Source organism: Diabrotica virgifera, chromosome 5 (genome assembly GCF_917563875.1).
Source record: "Diabrotica virgifera virgifera chromosome 5, PGI_DIABVI_V3a".
Lineage (NCBI taxonomy): Eukaryota > Metazoa > Arthropoda > Insecta > Coleoptera > Chrysomelidae > Diabrotica > Diabrotica virgifera.
In genome coordinates this window covers 89,461,617-89,484,788 of record NC_065447.1, presented here as the reverse complement: position 1 = coordinate 89,484,788, position 23,172 = coordinate 89,461,617, and the positions used below count along the sequence as shown (strand labels likewise).

Genomic DNA, 23,172 nt, shown 5'->3' with positions numbered 1-23,172 from the left:
GACGGGAGATTATCAAAAATTATCACCTTAATTTGCATGTCTGTAGCTTTCTATTGGTCAGAATCTCCTATGAATGAAATAATCCAGAAAACTTCTTCAGGACCTATGTTTTAATGCTGCGTTGATTAAAATTATAAACTAAACAGTTTGTCACCCAACTTTTATAAGTAAACATAAAACTAATGAAAAAATTGTTTAAACAATTTTCCGGCCGCGGTAGCTCTTGGTACCCTCTGGATTTGTTATAAGGAACTTTTTTTGAGTAATTTTGTGCAAAAAATACGAATCGGAATAATTTACCTAACTGGGTCGACGATACAGGACTACACACGGATTCAAAATAGAGAAGAAAAAATGGCCTATACCTACCAATCGGGTTCTACTGTACCAAGTTTACTATTTTTTTTATCTATGGTACCACATTAAAATAATAACGTTTATCTTATTTTGATTGCAAAATTATCCAAAACAAAGCAGCTAATGGGATGTATAAACCATTTTTTGAAGTGGCCTTTTTATTGTTATTTTTTAAATTTATTTATTTAAAATATAATTTTACTAAATAAATGTGCAACATAATAATATTCATAAAATTCAAGTTTCTACCAAAATATATAAATATAATATTAAGTTTCAAATCCGGTATACTGTCAATGTTAAAAATGGGCTGCAACGGTCTAGCGCTAGCGAATGGTAGTCCGCGAATTTATTCTCATTCGGCTACGCCCATTATTTTTTTTTTACTTTAGTCGCAACGCAAAATATTCTTTGTTAATAACACTACTGTTTAAACAATTTTTAACATTTTTTCTTGCTAAAAACTTTGTTAAAACTTTGACTTTTCTTATAAAAGATTGGTTAATTTTAGATCTTAGTGTTGTTAATTAACGTAACAGTGATTTTTTCAAAAAAAGGTGCTATATCAGACCCCAAGGGTCGTAGAACCTAAAATTTTTTTAGAAGTTGTGTATTTTAACCAACTTTCCGTATTTTTTATTGCCATTTAATTCGATCTAATTTCTACGAAATTATTGTAATTGTTTATAAGCTTAAAAACTGCTATTTATTAACAAATAATTTTGTGTACGTACATGTAATTTTTTTTACTTTTTTTTTTCATAGGCTATTAGTCTTCATCTTAACGAAGGAAATGAGCCCCGGGTTATTGAGATACATTCAGCCATATTAACTGGACCAGCCTCAGAACTTAGCTCGTTTTTCAAAAAATTTTATAAACAAATTCAATTTTGCGAAAACTATTTAACAGATCTGGACCATTTTTGCACACCATTCAAACACCATAATACCCTCAAGTTTAGGTATATTTAAACATATTTTAATAAACAATAAAATTGTTATTAACAATATTCAAAAACAGTGATTTTGTCGTCCGTTTGTCAATAACTTTTTTGTTTATTAACCGATTTTGATTTAGCGTATCTCATTCGATGTATCTTTTTTTTTCTGAAAAAGTTACCTGTGGACGTCAAATTTCTAAATAAACAAGTTTTTAAGTTATGAGCAAAAAACTAAGTTTGACGTTTTGATTGTTTATTTAAAAAATGTTCCACTAAAAAATTGATGAATCCCAAGATGGTAGCCTTTTTGTAATATCTCAAACTACAGATTTCAACTGTCAAACCTCGTCTTTTCAATTATGTCGAAAAACGTCTTATTTTTTACTAACTTGATTGATCTATAAACGCAACGCATTTTATGCCGTATCTGCAAAAATGTTCATGGATACTTAGAATAAATGCGTCATCTGAAAAATACTTAGACAAAACGCCGTATTTAAATATCACAAAGTTAATACTGCAGAAGGCTATTTCTTTATCAACAGAAAATCTAAATACATAAATAGTATGTTTGATTTGTTGGTGATCAAGAAATAATGTGTGGTTCTAAAAACAATGCGGTACTACTAAGTGAGACAAATACTTTCATTAAATGTGGAGTTTCCTGATGTATAGCGGAGTTTGCTGTGTATGTATAGTTGTTGATGGGAGATTCTATAATCACGTTACATCAGGCATTTTTAAACAGCGCAAATTTTATAAAGATTGTTCGAAATACGAATTTTGGTACGAAGTATTTTGGTCGTCGTAGGTCGTAGAACTTCCAAATAAAAAGTGTGTTATAAAAGTACATAGTTAAATCAATGCCTAATAATTAATAATTAAAAATAAACTTCATCGTGAATGTTAATCGTTTCTGGAATGTTTTTAATTTTAAAATGCAAGAAACGCCCCCTAGCGGCCAACTTATTAATTCCAAAATTATTTCCAGCACTTTTTTTGTCCATTTTCATGACACAAAATGTTTTTTATTCTCCTTTTTCATAGTTATATTGTATTTATTATACAGTAGATTCCCTCTATAACGAGAACTGAAATGGCAGACTAATTACCTCGTTATACGCGGATCTCGTTATATCAGACAACAATAATATTGTGCATACATATGAATCTATAGTTTTCTAAAATATTAACTTTCTATAGTGAAGCCATTCGGAGCAATATAAGATGCTTAATATTGTTTCCTCGACAATAAGGCTTCGCCATCATAAATTATAATTTTTTTTTCAATATTCAGTATCGGTCAATAGATAAACAGAACAGGAAGAAGTTTGTTATAGGTAGGCGGTGGATTTTATTACAGCACTACTCTCGATAACCACACAAATGTTGGGGATTTATGTATACAGGTAGTTGGGATATTTACTTATAGCCATTACAGCGCTAAAAATAGATAAAGAATAATAAAGATACATATTTTACGATTTCATTTTTCCCCGTTATATTCAAATATGCCTCGTTATAGAGGTGTTCAGTTCAATAGGAATTTCATGGGACATCTAGTGTACCTCGGTATAAGCGAAAACTCGTAATAACCGTGTTCGTTATGGAGAGAGTCTACTGTACTATAAAATAAGAAAATGCTTAGCGCAAACGCAGTACTGCATACTTTCTAAGCAGGAAGAAGTTAATTTATGTAGTATACTTAGAAAGAACGCAGTAACATGAGTTTCTATTACTTTCTATCTGCTTTCTATTACTTTTATATTAATTAGTATTTATTTGATTAATTATTTAATTAACGCAAATCATACATAAAAATTAAGAAAAAATTTCAGGGTGCCTTTTTGTCATAACAAAATTTAATTAAATTCTCTTAGGTTATACTTATCCTTTCTCGTGGCTTCAGTATCTCTTAGTTGATCCTTATCGGGATAAAATAGGAAAAGGAAATAAATAGAAAAATCATAAATAAACACATACAAATACCTTTATTATCAAAAGCAATGCTCTATAAATTTATCAATTAAATCCTGTGGGCATAACTGTCCAAAAGAAACTTTTACCATATAAATTAATCTAATTCAAACAAATATTTCTCGCTTTGTTCTTGATACCCTTAATAAAAAACAAGCTAAACAAACAAATTTGGTATTCGCAAATTACTTATACTTCCTATTAAATTTTTGAAATGTTGTAATCTTAAATGGCATATGCTTTTACGTAAAAAATTAACTTCTGATTATAAAGAAAATCTGTCACATAGGTTATTGACTGACCTTTTTGATTCACACACAATGATGTCTCCTCTTGACCCAAACAGCTCCTCCTTGTTGATTATGTTAGGCTACCAATCAAAGCCCTCTCCGTTCTCAGCAAAAATCCAGCAGCATACCAGCAACTATTTCTCCAAAACACAAGCCAGGCCTCTTTTTGCCAGTACTCGTTCAATAAACTCCAAAACTCTCTCCTCTCTTTCTCTCAACAATAATCTCCTGAGACCCAAGTATCTTTTTTACTTGGTGTCACAAATAATTTTAATAAGGATAATTCTTGTAACTTACTCTCTTGGACTTTACATAACCAAAGATGTATTTCTTCTCGATTTGATTTGTCTCTCGTTCCACTTTTTTCAGATACTCTCACTATCAAAACAAAACACTAGTACTTGCTTCTGAACTACTCACGAAAACTTTTGACTGCTCCTTTCGGATGCCGGTAACACAATGATCCCTCTTTCCAAAACTATCTGAAAATTCAACCTTCTCTCCTTCCCATTCCAAATTTCCAAACCAATCAGAGACATTTCTTCTTCCCCACTCTTTTTTCATTCGAAAAAACCACTCATACTTTCAAAAATATTCCTACCATCATAATAATTACTTTCGGGAAATTCTACAAAATTTACTCGGAGTTAAACAAAAAGAAATTAAAATTCCAAACTTTCTTTACCTTAATTTTCTAAGTAGTGCGGCAGATTCGTGCAAATATTATAAGAATTGCACATTTAATGATACAAGCATATAATTTGGTGCACGTATACAATACATACGAACGTTTTAATTTAGATATGAGGCCATCTCAGATTTTACCTTTTACAAAAATGGCGGGCGTTCAAAATGGCGACGATACATATGTGACTAATAACACGATAACGTTTGGATTAAAAGTCCGACTTCAACCAAATTTACTATATGGGTTCTTTTTTTGGTGTAAAAGATCGAGCTCTTGAACCGGAAGAATCGGTTTACCAGAAAATATGTTGTTTTTTTTTCAATTCTTTCACCTTGTATATATTAATTTTTCAAAAAGGTAATACCGGCATTGAAAAGAGCGTAAAAATATTTTTTAAGAAAAATTTTTAACTTTCTAATTATGTTAATTACCATTAAACAAATGCATAACTTATCTTCACATGTACTTATGTGCGGCAGATTCGTGCAAATATTATAAGAATTATTGTGCATTTAATGGTAGAAGCATATAATTTGGACCACATATACTTCACATACATAGGTTCAAATTTAGATATGAGGCCATCTCAGTTTTTGCCTTTTACAAAAATGGCAGGCATTAAAAATGGCGACTATACATATGTGAATAATAGCACGATAACTGTTGAACGATAGGTCCGATTTCAACCAAATTTGGTAAATAGGTTATTTTTTTGATGTATAAGATAGAGGTCTTGAACCGGAAGAATCGGTTTACCAGAAGTTGTGTTTTTCCTGATTTTTTATGCAAAAATATGTTTTCTTTTTTCAATTTTTTTACCCTGTATATATTAATTTTTCAAAAAGGTAATACCGGCGTTGAAAAAATCGTAAAAATATTTTTTATAAATAGTTTTAACTCTTTAGTTATATTAATTACCAATTAATAAATGCATAAACTATCTTCATATGTACCTAGGAACGTATGTGCAGCAGATTCGTGCAAATAATATAAGAATTATTGTGCATTTAATGGTAGAAGCATATAATTTGGACCACACACAGTACACATACAAAGACTCAAATTTATATATGAGGCCATCTCAGATTTTGTCTTTTACAAAAATTGCGGGCATTCAAAATTAATCTGCCGCAAATAGGTACATGTGACGATACGTTATGCATTTATTAAATGGTAATTAACATAACTAAAAAGCTAAAATATTTCCTAAAAAATAGTTTAACACTCCTTTCAATGGGGGTATTACCTTTTTGAAAAATTAATATATACAGGGTAAAAGAATTGAAAAAATAACAACATGTTTTTCCATAAAAAAACAGTAAAAATACAACTTCTGGTAAACTGATTCTTTCGGTTCAAGACCTTGATCTTACTCATAAAAAAAAGAACCTTGATGCCAAATTTGGCTGAAATCGGACTTTTCGTTCAAAAGTTATCGTGCTATTAGTCACATATGCATAGTCGCCACTTTGAATGCCCGCCATTTTTGTAAAAGGCAAAATCTGAGATGGCCTTATATTTAAATTTGAACCTTTATATGTGTAGTATAAGTGGTCCAAATTATATGCTTCTACCATTAAATGCACCATAAATCTTAAAATATTTTGCACGAATCTGCCGCACATAGGTACATGTGGAGATACGTTATGCATTTATTAAATGGTAATTAACATAACCAAAAAGTTCAAAATATTTCCTGAAAAACATTTTTACGCTCTTTTCAATAGCTGTATTAACTTTTTGAAAAATTAATATATACAGGGTGAAAGAATTGAAAACAAAATAACATATTTTTGCATAAAAAATCAGGAAAAACACAACTTATGGTAAACCGATTCTTCCGGTTCAAGAACTCCATCTTATACATCAAAAAAATAACCTATGTATCAAATTTGGTTGAAATCGGACGTCTTGTTCAAAAGTTATAGTGCTATTAGTCACATATGTATAGTCGCCATTTTGAATGCCCGCCATTTTTGTAAAAGGCAAAATCTGAGATGGCCTCATATCTAAATTTGAATCTTTATATGTGTTCAAATATATGTGGTCCAAATTATATGCTTGTATCATTAAACGCTCAATTGTTTCACATATCGGCCGCACTAAAGAACTAATTACCTATGGCTTCTACCTTTCCCGTAATAAACAATCGGTTTAAAATAGTAATCCTAAATAACTTTCACTTCACTTTTTATTTACAAAAATGTTTTTAATTCTGCATGGAAAACTTCATTAAGGAGAAACCACCTTGCGTGAAAGCCAACTTCTAATAAATATTTACAAATCAATATACAGGGTGTATCAAATTTATGTGCCCGCGTTATATTAAAAAAATAAAAATTTTTATTCTATCTTTGATTGATAAATTGAAACACAATACAGTAGAACGTCGATAATCCGCACGTCAAAAATCCGGACCGTCAATAATCCGGATTTGTATCTAGCAAAAATATCTGATTCTTTTAAAATAAATTAAGAACTTCGCTGCGAAAAACGAACCTCTACCGCAGTTCAAAAATATTTTACACATTTTTTTAAAAGCCCAAATAGTGTCTGATGTTTTTACTGTACACATGGTGCTATTATAAATTAATTACAATACAGTGTTTAAACATAAAAACTGTTTTGATTAATTTCACCTCTAGACACTTTACTGTACAAGAGAAAACATAAAATTTTAAAACTTTTGTCGTACTTTAATCTGTATACTGGCCTTTTTTTGAGGTAATTTCGGTAATCCGGATAATTTGATAATCCGGATGGGGTCCGGTCCCAATTAATCCGGATTATTGACGTTCTACTGTAGTATATAAAGTAGAAAACAAAAAAAATTCTAAATAGTTTTCAACGGCTAGACATTTAAACAAAAATCGATTTTACTCAAATGTGATCTCTCTGCAGATACGGCGTTTTGGCTAAGGACGGCAGCGTTGCTTCGACAGCTTTGTCATGCCCGAAATTTTATGCAGGAAATTACCGTTTGATTTTTGGAGATGCCTTCGGTCTCAGCTATCTCGCACAGTCGGCGATCTGCCAACATGAGATCTGAAGAGAGTTTTTCACGTTATCCTGCGTGGTAGCCGTTTTAGGGGCATCTGGGTGTGACTTATCAAAAACCGATATGCAACCATGTTGAAACTCAACCCAATTTTTTTGACGGTCTCCATCGAAGAAGAGTAGCCGTACACAGCACTCATGTGCTCTTTGATTTCGCTGTGCGATTTCCCTTCCAAAAACAGGAATCAAATCATCGACCGATATTGCTCTTTTTTCATATTTCTATAATCCCCAGACACGGCCGCTTCCATATGCGGTTAAGAATTGCATATAGGGCGGAGAGGCGAAATACTGATGAGACCGTCTACGTACTATATACAGTATAGCTATAATATTCCCAATTTTCTTATGCTGATCGTTTTTCCATTTGCTTTCCCGCAAAATAAATCTTGTCTGTTCGTAATGACGTTTGATTATTAATTATCAATGTACGATGTTTGTCTTTTTAGATGTCTTTTTAGATCAAGAAGCTTCTATTCTGGTAGACGGCAAAGAAACAGACAAAATTTGCATTCAAAGAGGTGTCAGACAGGGTTGTGTGTTATCCCCAACTTTGTTTAACGTATACTCAGAAATAATTTTTAATGAAGCCTTGGAAGGACAATGTGGAGTTCGAATCGGGGGAGAAACTATTAACAACATCAGATATGCAGACGACACCGCGATCATGGCTGAAAATATCGAAGATCTTCAATTCCTTATTGATCGAGTCACTAGAGAATGCTCCAATAACGGACTTAACATAAATGCAACAAAGACAAAGTTACTTGTGGTTAGTAAACAAGACGTCGGCCCTATGCAACTAATTGTCAGTGATGAATCAATAACAAAAGTTAACCATTTTAAATGCCTAGGATGTTGGATAAACGAGACACTAAATCCGGATGAAGAAATTAAAACTCGTATAGAAATTGCAAGAGGAGCATTTATGAAACTTAGATATATTCTAAGCAACTCTCAGCTGAATTTACAACTAAGAATCAAGTTCCTAAAATGTTATGTGTATCCTGTATTACTATATGGATGTGAAACCTGGATCATGAAGGTTAACATGATGAACAAATTAGAAGCCTTTGAGATGTGGTCGTATCGTAGAATGCTCAGAATATCTTGGGTTCAACGCATTTCATACAGAGAAGTCTTAAACAGAATAGGTCAAGGCGAAGGTGACTTAATGAAGATGATAAAAAAGAGAAAACTTGAATATCTGGGGCATATAATGAGAGGTAGCAGATACAGGATGCTGCAGCTAATACTCAATGGAAAGATCGACGGAAAAAGAGGAATTGGTCGAAAGAAATATTCATGGCTCCGAAACCTTCGTCAATGGACTGACTTATCAGCAGATCAATTGTTACATGCCGCACAAGATCGAGAACGATATCGGCAAATTGTTATGGAAGCTACCCACGCCTAAAAAATTGGGCACGGTACTTAAAGAAGAAGAATGTACGATGTTTGTCTTTTTAGTTTTGCATACAGCCGCTTAGAGGGCGCCTCCAGTAAAACCTTCCGACACAAATTTGACCTCAATCTTTTGTTGACATAAATCTAAACTTTCATTGTGATACATCAAATCGTGTAGATCTTTTATACGTTTCGAAAAGGATTATCCGAACAACAATGTCTCGTTGAAATAGTTTTTTTGTTTGGAAATGAAGCATTGAAGCCAGTCAACTATTTCCCGCTGATATTGCGAATTTCAACGTGGTCGTTCCAGTCTCAGCCACAAATCCAGGTCAGTTCCACCCAAAATATCAGTCACGCAGCAAAACATTAATGCGGTTCGTCAGCTAATTAAGGATGACCGCGGTGTAACATACCGGGAGATAGAGACATCTTTGGGCACTTCAAAGACCTCGATCCAAAAGATCATACATGAAGAACTGGGTGTTACAAAGTTGGTTTCCCGTTGGATCCCTCATTTTCTCACAGAAGAACAAAAAGCGGTCCGCGGCAATTAGTGTCGAAAAACATTGGAAAAGTTCAACAAAGGAAGCTCAAAAAACGTTTCTAGTATTGTTAGTGGCGATGAATCTTGGGTTTACTCTTACGAACCGGAAAATAAACGCATAGAGGATAGAGCATCATCAGTGTTCTTTGCAAGCTCTACATGCTAAGCCATCAAAAATACATGGGTTAAAACCTTTAAAATGTCGACTAAGTCTTACATTAAAATGTTATATGCTAAATCCTATAAATCCTATACTATACGTTAGAATGAGACCCATTTTCAACAGTCGAGACATATCATTAAAAACAAAATACCGTCTGTTAAAATGCTACATATTCACAGTTCTGCTCTACGGAATGGAAGCGTGGACACTAACTGTTACATCTATGAATCGGCTCGAAGCTTTCGAAATGTGGTGTTATAGGCGCATCTTACGTATATCCTGGGTTGACCGAATTACTAATGTGGAAGTCCTGCGTAGAATGGGGAAAGAGTTTGAAATTCTCATAACCATCAAAACAAAAAAATTAGAATATCTAGGACATGTAATGAGAAATCAAGAACGTTACGGCCTCCTCCAACTGATTCTCCAAGGGAAGGTAAATGGTAAAAGGGGACCGGGAAGAAGACGCATTTCCTGGCTTCAAAATTTACGAAAGTGGTATAACACGACTACCACTGAACTGTTCCGCGCTGCGGTAAACAAAGTCAGGATAGCCATGATGATCGCCAACATCCGGAACGGATAGGCACTTTAAGAAGATGCTAAATCCTGACGATGGATGAAATTAATAAGGATATCCTGCCCTAAGGCATTCTATGACTTTCCACGAAGCACGTGGGTTGTTAAGTCGAATTCTCTGTCTTCACATAGAGAAAGGTGAAAGCCAACTGATTTTTGGTGGCTTAGCATGTAGAGCTTGCAAAGAACACTGATGATGCTCTCTTTAGAGCGAAAACGTTCTGTTTTGTATTTGTAGCCCTTTTTTTCGTTTTTTTTTTTTCAAAATAAGTATACCTTTTACACAGAAGATTTTTCTTCAATTTTTGTAATTAATGGTATATAGCCAGCTACATGAAATTCTTCCTTGTGAAATTTATTATTGTTTTGTAATTGGGAGCACTATAGCTTAATTAGTAAAAATGTAATTGATACAAAAGATATTGATTAAATTTATTTTATAGATTTTTGGCGGCCCTTCACCTACACCTCGAAAAATACAACCTACATTTCGACAAAGCGGAATTCCTAGTGCCCAAACCGACACCAGTTCAGATAATGGAACCAGTCCTGCGGGCCCAGGTGATGATCGCGCAAGTGCACGCAGGCATGTGGAGAAGGAACGGCTACGCCCTGCTGAACACCCTCTTCTTTTACCACAACGTCAAGTGCAGAACAGAAATGTTAGACCGGGATATCACCCTACTGCAAATAGCCGCTTCTTTGATTGAAAGCAACGAGTTTCTTATTCACATTTTGAACAAGTTTAATTTGATCAATTGGGCTATGACTGATTTCGAAATTAACAGTTTAAAATCTCCAGAAGAAGATAGCATTCGTCAGACCATCAATTTGGTTGAAGAGATGTTGCATGTGCTCATATTTATCATAGGAGAAAGGTATGTATCGTTATTATAACACTAGCAGCTGTTTACATAGACAGACATTCAGTATTTTATCATTGATCTTAATTATTGTTTTGCTAAATATGCTCAGGTGCAAAAAATCGATCATGAGTATTTTTTTGGCGAAGAAAGAAAACGCTTGAAGATTTACCTTTTAAATCAGGTATACGCTCTGAGCTTCGCTGGTGTCGCTCCTATCGAATTACTAATTCAACTTTCACCGGTAATTTTTAAATTTATTATTTAATTGTTATCGCTTAATATTTACAACGCTAAAACGTAATTAAATTGTAATCGATTTTTTTAAGATTTTGCTAATAATTTTGACGTTCTATTGATAAAATATGAATTTCTTACTTCGGATACTTTCACAATTATCGTGTAGATGGCGCTAAGATTAATAGATTAATTTATAATTACATATTACGGAACATTAAAAAAACTTAAATTCAGTATTTAAAACGTAAGTATATTTAAGGTAAAAATATATACCACAGCTTTGACCAACTAATATTTTTTATAATTATTGTTTTTAATTTTAATTTTAAATTAATCACTTTGACATTTATGTCAAATTTCCGGTAAACGTTTACAGACTTGCCACTACTGGCGCTCGCGAATTTGTAAATATCCCCTCTACGTACGAGCTCACAGCGTATATATTAAAAGTATACAGTGAGGACGTTTGAGTTGGAATAAATTCATTTTCTCAAGAATGGGCGACTCTGGGGATAAATCCCGAAACAGGTCGATTTTTATTTTTAAATTATAATTTTTTGGCATATACCTAATTGTTCATGTGGAGAAGAAGGTAAAGCGGAGCACATGATCTTAGGCTGTTCTAAAATAATAAACGAGGTTAAAGTATTAAATGAAGAAATGGCCAAAATACCCAAAATCACCAGACCATATAACCTAACTCAACTATTAAGAGCAGAAGATTATAATATTTATCAAATTTTGTACAAACATATTGTATATGTTTTTTCCCTTCGTGTTAAGCCCTATGTCTATCCGAGGTCCATCTGTCTCGTCTAAAGACTCTGATCGACCCCTGAGCGTCAAATTGTGTCCTTGTCTAATATCCCAATTTATATTGGAAAAAAGACAATGAAAAAAAAATGGAAAATAAAAAATAATAATAAAAAAAAAAGTAAATAAATAAATTAAAAAAAAAAGAGATTTAAAAAAAATACAACGAAAGGAAATAATTCCAAATAGAAATAAAAATCGTTGAAAAATTAGATATAGGTATATAAAACAGTTCTTTGTGAAATTGGAGCAGGATTGTGATTGGATACCTACCTAAACAAACCAGTAGAAAGCAGGAAGCACTCCTTTAGAGCTTCCGCATAAATAATACAAACAATTCCAAAATGATAAGATGGCGAATGGACATTGACTCCGAAGCCAATAATGCTCAAACACGCAAATCATACTAGTGACGTCATCCATCTGGGCGTGATGATCACGATGTTTTAAATGAGAATAGAGTTCGTGTGATAGCTCATTCGAAAAGTTATTCAATGCTTTATTCACTAATATAAATATTAACATAATTATTTATACAGGATGCTCAAAAAAAAATTTTTTTTATTAAATTAATTGAGACAAAAAGAAGAATGCATATAATTTATTTAATTCGAAATACATTTTACTGTTGTCCGAAAACAGGAAAAAAATGTTTATTTGATAAATAAATTTTGTTTTCGCTTAAATTCAATACTAAAGCTGCCACCCACCTGCCTCTTAGCAGTTTGAACATTTAATTTAAGGTGATACAGTAGCGATCAACAGGTAGCCAAAACGCGTTCCAAGATTGCGGCTCTAATTTTGAATATTTTTCGAGATATTTGGCACACGTATTCGTAATATAATAAATAATGGCGGTACAGAGCCCAATTTGAAAAATATATGAACATGTGGAAATTACTCTGTAATTAAATACAATATTAAAAAAACGAGCCTGTACCGCCATTAAGAAGAACAAAAAAATACACTTTCTTCAAATAAACTTTTTTATCCGATGCCTAGATTTTGTGTCATTTTGGAACTACTAAAATTTTTTATTTCATTAGTTTGGACTTTGGAACGCGTTTTCGCTACCTGTTGATCGCTACGGTTTCCTCTTAAGCGAAAAGCAATGTCTATTTTTCAAATTAATATGTTTTTGTTCTCTTACAAAGCAAAGCTTTTGTTGTTAAAAAAAACTAGAAAACTGGAATATTTGGGTCACATTACCAGAGGAGAAAAATATGAGTTGCTGAGAATTATTATGCAAGGAAGGATCCAAGGAAGAAGAGGCATAGGAAGAAGACGCATCTCCTGGCTGAGGAACCTTAGAGAATGGTTTAACTGTAGTTCATTACAACTATTCAGAGCAGCAGCCAACAAAGTGACCATAGCCATTATGATATCCAACCTCCGATAGGAGAGGGAACTTTAAGAAGAAGAAGTTCTCTTACAGCAGTAAAATGTATTTTGCATTAAATAAATTACATACATTCTTCTTTTTGTCTCAATTAATTTAATTAAAATAAAATTTTGTGCACACTTTACATAAATAATAAATTTTGTATAAATAATTATGTTAATGTTTATATTAGTGAATAGAGAATTGAATAACCTTTCGAATGAGCTACCACACGACCCCGATTCTCATTAAAAAAAATCATCGATTAGATCATCACGCCCAGATGGATGACGACACTAGTATGATATATATGCCAAAAATTTATAATTTAAAAACTAAAATCAACCCGTTTCGGGATTTATCTCCAGAGTTCTTCATTTTCTCGAGAAAATGAATTTATTCCAACTCAAACGTCCTCACTGTATGTTCAATTAAAATAATTTTTACAGATTATCAAAAAAAAATCATTTATTTATATAGAAATACGCCACAACTCAAAAAATATTCAAAACTTTCTGAAATTAAATTAATAAAAAAACATTGATAATAAATTAATATCTAGTGTTTCCCCCTCGGGCCCTTATAACAGCCTGTAGACGTCTCGGCATTGAGGTAATTAACCTCTGGTTATCAAATTGATACAGCTGGTCCCATATTTGCTGAAGAGCTGCTCCAAGTTCAGCCAAATTGTTTGGACTCGGTACTCGTGCTCGAAGACGTCTTTCCACCATAATCCCATAGATGTTCTATGGGGTTGAGATCGGGACTGCAAGCTGGCCAGTTTCATACGGAGAATTCCCACTTCCTTTAAATATTGGTTTCGACAGACGATTCCAGCACGGTGAGGACGCGCGTTGTCGTCCATAAAAATAAAATTAGGTCCAATGAAAGAAGCAAAAGGCACCACATGCTGATCTAAAATATTTATTATGTATCTTGCAGCCGTCATAGAACCTCTATCCACACTAACTATAAATCAGTATGAGCTTCTGAACTTATACCAGCCCAAACCATTAGGGAGCCCCCACATGTCAGAGATGTCAGATATAGAGGCAATCCATATCTAACATCCAAATGTAGTACCGGCATTTATAATTTGTTTAATCTGTTTTGTACTTTGTCCAGTGTGTTAAATGTTATTTGTTAAATTTCCCATCACTCCCATCAAACAAATGTCACATTCTAATAGGATACTTTCCCGATTTGACGAATCGAACCTGGTGATGCTCTAGGAGCGAAAGTATACTTGGGCAAGATTTAATAAACTAGGTGCTCGATATCTGCCTTTTATTTATACATATAAATTTAAAAAGTATTAGTCATACCAAAAATCTCGAACACTAAAAAAATATAAAAAATTTAAGTAACATCCTTTATAAAAGATATATTTATTAAAATTTCCTAAAAGAGCTACATCACAAATGCAGAACTAGTTTTCGATCTGATTACAGATCATCATCAGTGCTGAACCTAAAATTTTTTTTTATTTAAAAGTATTTTGCAATCTGTTGAGTGTCAACAATAAACAAAAGTAATTACATTGACTAAGGACAAGAAAGATTTTACCCACTGGTAAAATCAAAGTACAATTTTTATAAAGTTGTGTAGAAAATAATTACATTTTATAACTACTAACTAATTAGTTTAAAAGTTTACTCTAAATGGTAAGTCCAATGGTTTGAACCTCTTTAACCTAATATACGTAAACCTTTTGAACCGTTTGAACCTAAAATAAGTATAACCTAATAAGTTAAAGCAAAATTTAAAATGTTGACTAAAATTTAAAACAGGTATAGGTTGTACTCATAGGATGCTGACCTGCTAAGCCACCAAAATTGAAAATATTTGGGTAAGAACCCTTTATTTAAATTATACAGTCATGGAAACATTGACTAGAATTAGTAAGTTTTAAATATCATATGATTAGGCCCCGGGCACCATTTGACCCTTACTTGAGTTGAATTCGTTCAGAGGTTCTAGGACTGCTACCTCTCAGTTGAACGGTCGTTGGCAACTAATTATAGTAACGGAAATCTTGAAAGAAATATAGGTTACAAAATAGGTATAAAAAAATATAGGTTTGGCTTTTCTGAATATTTTGGATTTTTGTTTTTCCGTAAGACAAAAATGGAGTCAACACCAGAGGAACAATAATAACAAAAAGGGTACAAATATTGGCATTTGCAGATGATGTTGATATCATAGCTAGAAGCAAAAGAGAAATGATAGAAGCATTTAATGCGATAGAAAGAGCGGCACAAAACAGTGACCTAAATATTAATGAAATAAAAACCAAATACGTGAAGGCCAGCAAATCGACAGGCCAAAGAAACCTACAGAATCTGACAATAGGAGACAATAACATCGAAAGCGTAAAAAATTTTACATATCTAGGTTCACTAGTTACCGCAGATAACAATGTCAGCGAAGAAGTCGAGAGAAGAATACATATTGCTAATAAAACATATAATGGACTAATTAAACATCTAAGATCTAACAACATCACGAGAAAAACCAAATGCAAAATATACAAAACCCTGAGACATGGACACTGTCGAAAAACGATGAGAACTTATTAGGTGCGTTTGAACGAAAAATCCTCAGACACATAAAGGGGGTGAAAGAAAATGACGTATGGCGCAGAAGATATAATTTTGAACTATCCGCAGCATACAACGAACCCGACGTCATAACATCCATAAAAATCAGACGTCTGCGCTGGATGGGCCATGTTGAATGGATGTTGGAGACCGATACACCAAAACATATAATGAGGCAAGCACCAGTAGGTAGAAGGTCAAAGGGAAGACCCAAACTTAGATACATGGAACAAGTGGAACAAGATCTGAAAACACTTGAGATTACCCACTGGAAGACCAAAGCAAGGAACAGAACAGAATGGCGGACAATCTTAGAACAAGCCAGGACCCAAAAAGGGTTGTCGAGCTACTGATGATGATGATGAAAAATGGATTAAGATATGGCTATTCAAAATTTGCGTACACTCGTGACTAGTGACTCGTTCAAGCCCTTTCAACTACAGCTTTTTCAAAAATAAGCGCTTTGAACCGATGAAACAAAGATTATATAAACAATACATACACGAGTAAAGCACATTTTTTGGTTATTTAACGTTGAAATATTCGATTTGGGATTTGACGAATCTGAACCTATTTTTCATTAGTTACAACTCAGCTTCTACCGGGTCGAGATACCTCATACATACACCAATTTTTTTGCTTTTTTATAAGCTATATTTTTTCGATAAAATACTTTTTGAGTTATTTGCGAAAAGCCGTCAAAAACGTGTTTTTTTTTGTTGAAAAATGAACGTAATAGTCACTCGCAAATACATAACTCGAAAAGTATTAAATTAGTTAAAAACGCTATAGAACAAAGCTTGCTTAGAGTCAGTTTATCCAATTCCGGACGTATTTTGAATGAAAATTTTTCACCTCCGAGAAGGGGTGAAACGCATCCCCAGGCAAAAGCACATATCAGCACAATATCACTTTTTTCTTTGACATGTTAGCTATGTGTATGTAAAATTTCATGTTAATCCAAGCGGTTCTCTAAAATTTTAGTGGAGTCAATGAAGGTTTTCACCTCCGATTTCGTTGAACCTCCATCGATTTTCATGAAAATTGGTACGTATGTAGAGGATACCTCAATAACCAAAGGTGACATGGTGCCAACTTGCGCTTTTGCCCTGGGGGTGGATGCCACCCCTTCTCGGGGGTGGAAATTATTTTATTAAAAATAATTCCACTAAGCGATAGAGGGATAAATTATAAGTAAAATTTGTTATATAAAGTTATTCCAATAAATCAATAGTTTTATTAAGATCATTATTAAAGTTATTAAAGATCAAAAGTTTTGATTTTTCCTGAAAAAAATCCATTTTTTAAAGCAGTTTTTCACAAATAACTCAAAAACCATAAGTTTCTTCAAAAAAGTTGTTGTTACCAAAATCGAAGATAATATAAAAATAAATAAGCTCCTTATTCGAAAAATCCTTTATTACATATACAAAGTGAGTTATATGCAATTGAATGTATATTTTTTTTCCGCGAGTACTCAAATCTTAGTATTCAAGCTTAAATAACAGGAAAACGATGCACTTTGTTAAATAGAGATACTAAACATTTTAATAAAGTACTTAAAGATAACTGTCAAAAAGCTATATAAGAAGTCGATAGCATCAAAATTAAGCAAGTTATGATGGAAATAAGAGGACCCTTTCAGATTTTTTAGGGAAGAATGGAAAATGAAACCTACGTCATTTCCACAAAAATTAAAATTTATAGTAACCCATTTAAAACTTTATTTATTTTAACATGAGTAATAACTTCAACAATTTTGACCGGTTTAGAATGCATATTTTTGAAAAAAAAATACGATTAAAAAAATTAGAATTTTTCAAATTTTCGTGAATTTCATTTTCTTTTGATAATAACTCCAAAAATACTCGATATACTTAAAAAATGGCAGAGAACAAAATTTTAGTTTTAACTTTAGTTAAGCTTTTCCTTTTTTTAATATTTTTTTACGACAAAAAATAACCGAGATAGAAACATTTAAAACATAAATTTTACTGCGAAAACCATGTAACCGGGGCCTTTTCACCTTGTATTTAAAAAAAATAAAGGATTTACAAAATTATGTTTAATACAGTGTTATAGACCTTTTACTTAGCTTTGTAATGGTTTTTAGATAATTCTCATATTTCAAAAATTAACGGAGTTATTTAAAAAAAAACCAATAACATTTTCTTTGAAAAAATTTTATAGCGGAGATTTGTATGTATACAGGTTGTGGGAAGTCCAATTAGTCGTTTGTTGTAGGAGATATGAAAAAAATTTATTTAGGTGAGATTGGGGCATAGATAATATCAGAATTTAAATACATTTCCTAATATACAGGGCCACCCATATTGACAGGGTGAAACAAAATTATCTTTTGTTTAATGGAACAGCCTGTATATTTTTACATATTTGGATTCTCCTCTATGTTTTATTTCTTAAAATATCAGGTTTTGTGATGTTACACGAAGTAGGTTAAAAGATAATTCCGTTTTTTTTTTAAATTTCATAGCAATATTCACCCCCTGTATAATTGTAGTGATTTGACATCAGAAAATCAATTTATGTTCAAGTGATTTTTAATATAGTCTATTACTGTTAAAAATTATTAATCTAGCAAAACGTTTAATTTTAGGTAATACAGGGTTGGTCGAAACTGAATGAGTGTTTTCTCAAAGTTTGAGAGTATGAGTTTTCTCAAACGGAGCAGCTTGTAATGCCTGTAATGAGCATTGTAATGAAATGCTATTGTATGGCACTTTATTATTTCCCACCCTGCCAGTGAGAACTGAATTTATTTTTGAAATTCCTAACTTCATATCTTTAATTATTTTAAATATTGTAAACGATTAAAAAACAATCAAATTAAATTGAAATGAATAACCAGTGTATATCTTCCACATTTACTTCATATTTAACGTAGCCTGTACCATAACATTGCACAGATTATTATCCCTGTATAGCAACGATATACCATGAATGTGAATTCATACTTGAGAAATATCCTATATCCAGTCTCACAAAAAAAGGGATTCCTCAAACATAATATATATGCAGACAAAATCAGCCAAAGTGATTTGCGATATCTAATGAAAGGTATGTTCCGTTTGTTTGTAGAATTATATTTAATTAGATTTGCTTTAATTACTAAAATAAATAAATTTTCAATTATATTTTATGCATTTGTGGAAAAGGAGACCTAGCATTAGTGGCCACATTTCTATAACGGCCAATTGTTTTCTATTTTTAGTGGCCGTTATTGACAGGTTTTACTGTACCAATAATATTTTATTAAATTATGAAACATTATTTAAATAAAAAATGTATAAACTTGATAAAAGAAAGTTTGCTTAGAATTTACTCCTCTATCTAATTATGGGGTTATTTTTAATAAAATAGTGTTCACCCATGAGAAGGGGTAACATCCACCCCCAGCATAAAAGCGCAAATTGGTACCACATCACTTTTGTTTCTTGAGGTATGCTCTAACTACTTACCAATTTTCATGAAAATTGATGGAGGTTCAACGAAATCAGGGGTGAAAACCTTCAGTGACTGCCTTTTTGGAAATATAAAAGAACAATTTTTTCGCGATTGTCAATTTGCTAATTTCCTAATTTTTGGTTGCTATAAAGTTTAAAAAATAATAAAAATTATAAATCATGCACATAAACGTAAAAAAATATTTATTTTACTTAATTAAACGAGATTGCTTGAGCCAGAATGCTGAAATCTGCATTTTTATCATTAAAAAAAGGTGGATTTCACCCCTAAAATGCAGAAAGCGCAACTTGGTGCCATATCACTTTTGTTTTTTGAGGTATCCTCTAACTACTTAACAATCTTCATGAAAATCGATGAAGGTTCAAAGAAATCGTGGGTGAAAACATTCAGTGACTACACTTTCAGAAATATAGAAGAATAAGGTTTTCGTGATTTTCGACTTGTTAATTTTCGGATTTTTGGTTGCTATAAGGTTTGAAAAATAAAAAAAAAATGTAATTCATGCACATAAATATAAAAAAAATATATTTATTTTTCTTAATTAAACGAGATTACTTGCGCCATAATGCGGAAATCTGCATTTTTTACAATTTAAAAAGTAGGGGTGTATTGCACCCCTAAAAGGCAAAAGCGCAAGTTGATGCTATATAACTTTTATTTGTTGAGGTATCCTCTAACTACTTACCGATTTTCATGAAAATCGATGAAGGTTCAACGAAATAGGAAGTGAAAACTTACAGTGACTGCACTTTCAGAAATCTAAAAAATAATTTTTAAAAAAGGGGTGTATTTCACCCCTAAAATGGAAAAAGCGCAAGTTGGCACTATGTCACCTTTGTTCCTTGAGGTATCCTTTAACCACTCACCAATTTTTATGAAAATCGATGGAGGTTCAACGAAATCTGAGGTAATAACTCATATCCACCTTCATTGACTCCACTATTTGGAGGTTTTGCAATATTTTACCGTGAGTGAATGGACTACTGCTGTCTTTTCCTCTGTGTTTGAGATTCTATGAGTAGAAAAAAAAGTAATAAAATAATTGCTGAATATTTGTGTAAAGGCGCAACAGGCAGATTATATTTAATGAATGTTTGTGTAATCAGCTGTATTTAAAAAAGAAGTGCAAAAATTCGTTTAGAATTTGATATGTTATGATAATGTTTTTTTTTTCAGGTATATGCCAGGAGTAAGCAACGTAACAGTAGAGGATAGAATAAGGAAGGAGATAATCCAGTATCTTTGTATCAAACCGTTGCCACATTCAGAGTTAGTAAAAACAATTCCGGAAGATTTGATTTCTAGAGAAGTGGAAATAGATGACATTATTCAAGAATTGGCAAATTTTAAGAAGCCTGCTCACGGGTACGTTATAGAACAAATTGGAAAATAATTTTATTTCAAGTTTCATTAATGCATTCGATGTACAGGGCGCTGAGTGCATTAAAATGCAGTATACTGCAAAAATATATATTTGAGAAATCATACAATCATTAATCAGATTCAATTAAAAATTCCGGCCAATGAAACGATGGCAGGTGCAATTCTGGAGAAAAGCAGATAACTTAAACTTAATAGTAACTAACACCTCACAGATACGCTACTGATTGAATACCGAGCATCCGATCGTTTCGCCGGTCGGAGGATTCGTCTAACTCCGGCAAAAATACCTTATTTCGCGCTCTCTCTCTCCTGTCGTTTCCCCATTACTGAGGATAGTGATTTCTTCCAATATTCCTAACAATGTTTCTCCATTGGTCTCTATCTTCAGCTGCTCTAAGAGCTTCGCAGAATGAGTTTCCAGCTGAATGCTTTATTTGGTCAGACCATCTAGTTCCCATCTAGACCATCTTCTCCCCGGAACGTTTCCAGAAACAATTAATCTCTCCAAAATGTCGTCACCTCTGCGAACCACGTGACCAAAGAACTGCAGAATTCATTGCAGACATATTGTGGACAGCTTTTTTTTAATATTGAGTTGGTTTAGAATGGAAACGTTTGTCCTATGAGCTGTCCAAGGTATGCGCAGCATTCTTCTTCAGCACCACATCTCAAAGGCATCAATTTTTTGGCGCTCGCATGCGCGAAGAGTCCAAGTCTCTGCTACGTATAGAAATATTGAGAATACAAGGGCATTCACCAGTCTCATCTTGATATTTTGAGAGATAGATCTGTCTTTCCAAACTTTAGTTAGGCGACTCATCGCATTTTTTGCCATACCAATACGTCTCCGAGCTTCTGCTTCACAGTTACCATCGTTAGTTATACTTGACCCGAGATAGACAAAGGTGTTTACTATCTGGTATTCCTGTAATATGTTAAGTCAGTTGAATAGTGTCAAATCTGTCGACCACCATTATTTTTGTCTTAGCTTTATTGATTTTCAGACCAACTTTATTGCTTTCGTACTCAACTCTTCGCAGAAGATCAAACATTTCTTGCTCATTTGCTGCTATAAGTGTAGTGTCATCAGCAAATCTTAAATTGGAGACTTTCCTACCAGCTACTGTTACTCCATCGGCCCATCCTTCGAAAACCATCCTCATGACATGTTCACCAAATGTTAAATAAGTCAGGTGACAACATGCATCCTTGTCTAACACCTCTCTCGGTCTTGAATTGGTTTGAGAACTTCTGATCTAGTCGTACTGTCGCTATATTAGACTGGTACAGATTTTTAATAAGTGTCACCAGGTGCATTGATGCGCCCATTTCTATTAAAATTGACCACAGATTTATCCAGTTTACACAATCAAATGCCTTTTGGTAGCCAACGAAGCATATAATCATAGGTACTTGAAATTCTCTAGACTTTTCAATGAGTTGTCTCAGGTTCAGGATTTGTTCCCTTGTACCTTTACCCTTTACAAACCCCGCTTGTTCGCGCACCTTTTCATTAATGATTATATCGGGCTTCAGAAGTCAGGCCCCTGATTCTAAATCAAATTTCGACTCAAAACAAGTCGCAATCAATATGGCGACGTTGAAATGCGGCTGTGCGAGCCTTGTGGATTTTAGTTGAACTTGCGAAATGATGTCATGAAATAGCGATTTATCGAAATAGTCGAGGGTAATAAGGTTTTTTCCATGACACTCGAGCAGCCAGGGTACTGAAGCGGTTTTTCGACAGGTAATACCTATAAGAGCAAATTGTAACTATTTCCTGCGTAGGATCTGGCGGCCATTTTTATTTATAAACAATTAAGTGTCAAATGGCATTTTTCCCTTTTTTTTTTAATCAATGGAAAACAGTGAAACTTATGGTTTTTTTAGAACAAATATCTTCGAGATTATGGAAAAAGCTTTAAAATGACGTATTACAAAGTTTGATATACTCATTTATTGTTAATATAATTGCGAAAAAAGGTCGGAATTGCAAAAAAAATTAATTTCGCAATATCTATTGTAAAAATTAGTGTACAGCTTTGAAATTTTTGTTATATAAGGGTTCTTTGGTGCTTAATATGTGATAAAAATTTCAAAGCGATTCATTCAATTGTTTAAATTTTATTCAAATTGTTTATCCCAGAGAGCATTTTTTTTACAATATCATAAGTCAGAAAAAAATGACGTTAGAACCATTCCACAGGTGTCAAATGAAAGAGCGTGAGCTATATTTTCAACTTGGTTTAAAAAAGTGAATAAAAAATGCATTTATTAGCAATAAATAATTATGCAAAAGAATCGTAAATCTTTGCTTATAAACTTTTAATTTTGTTATATAAGAAATTATATATATTTATTACAATTTTTTATCAATATGATATAAATAACATTACTTGG

The 23,172-nt window shown here is 32.8% G+C and overlaps 1 protein-coding gene across 2 annotated transcripts in view; it reads left to right on the top strand.

Annotated features, from left to right (window-relative positions):
* LOC126884287 (E3 ubiquitin-protein ligase UBR2) overlaps positions 1-23,172 on the top strand; it is a 155,376-nt gene that overhangs the window by 87,982 nt on the left and 44,222 nt on the right. For both annotated transcript variants that reach the window (XM_050650216.1, XM_050650215.1), the window contains 2 exons: positions 10,450-10,884; positions 20,566-20,754. In XM_050650216.1, the coding sequence (XP_050506173.1) occupies positions 10,450-10,884; positions 20,566-20,754 (624 nt within the window). The remainder of the gene's footprint in view (positions 1-10,449; positions 10,885-20,565; positions 20,755-23,172) is intronic.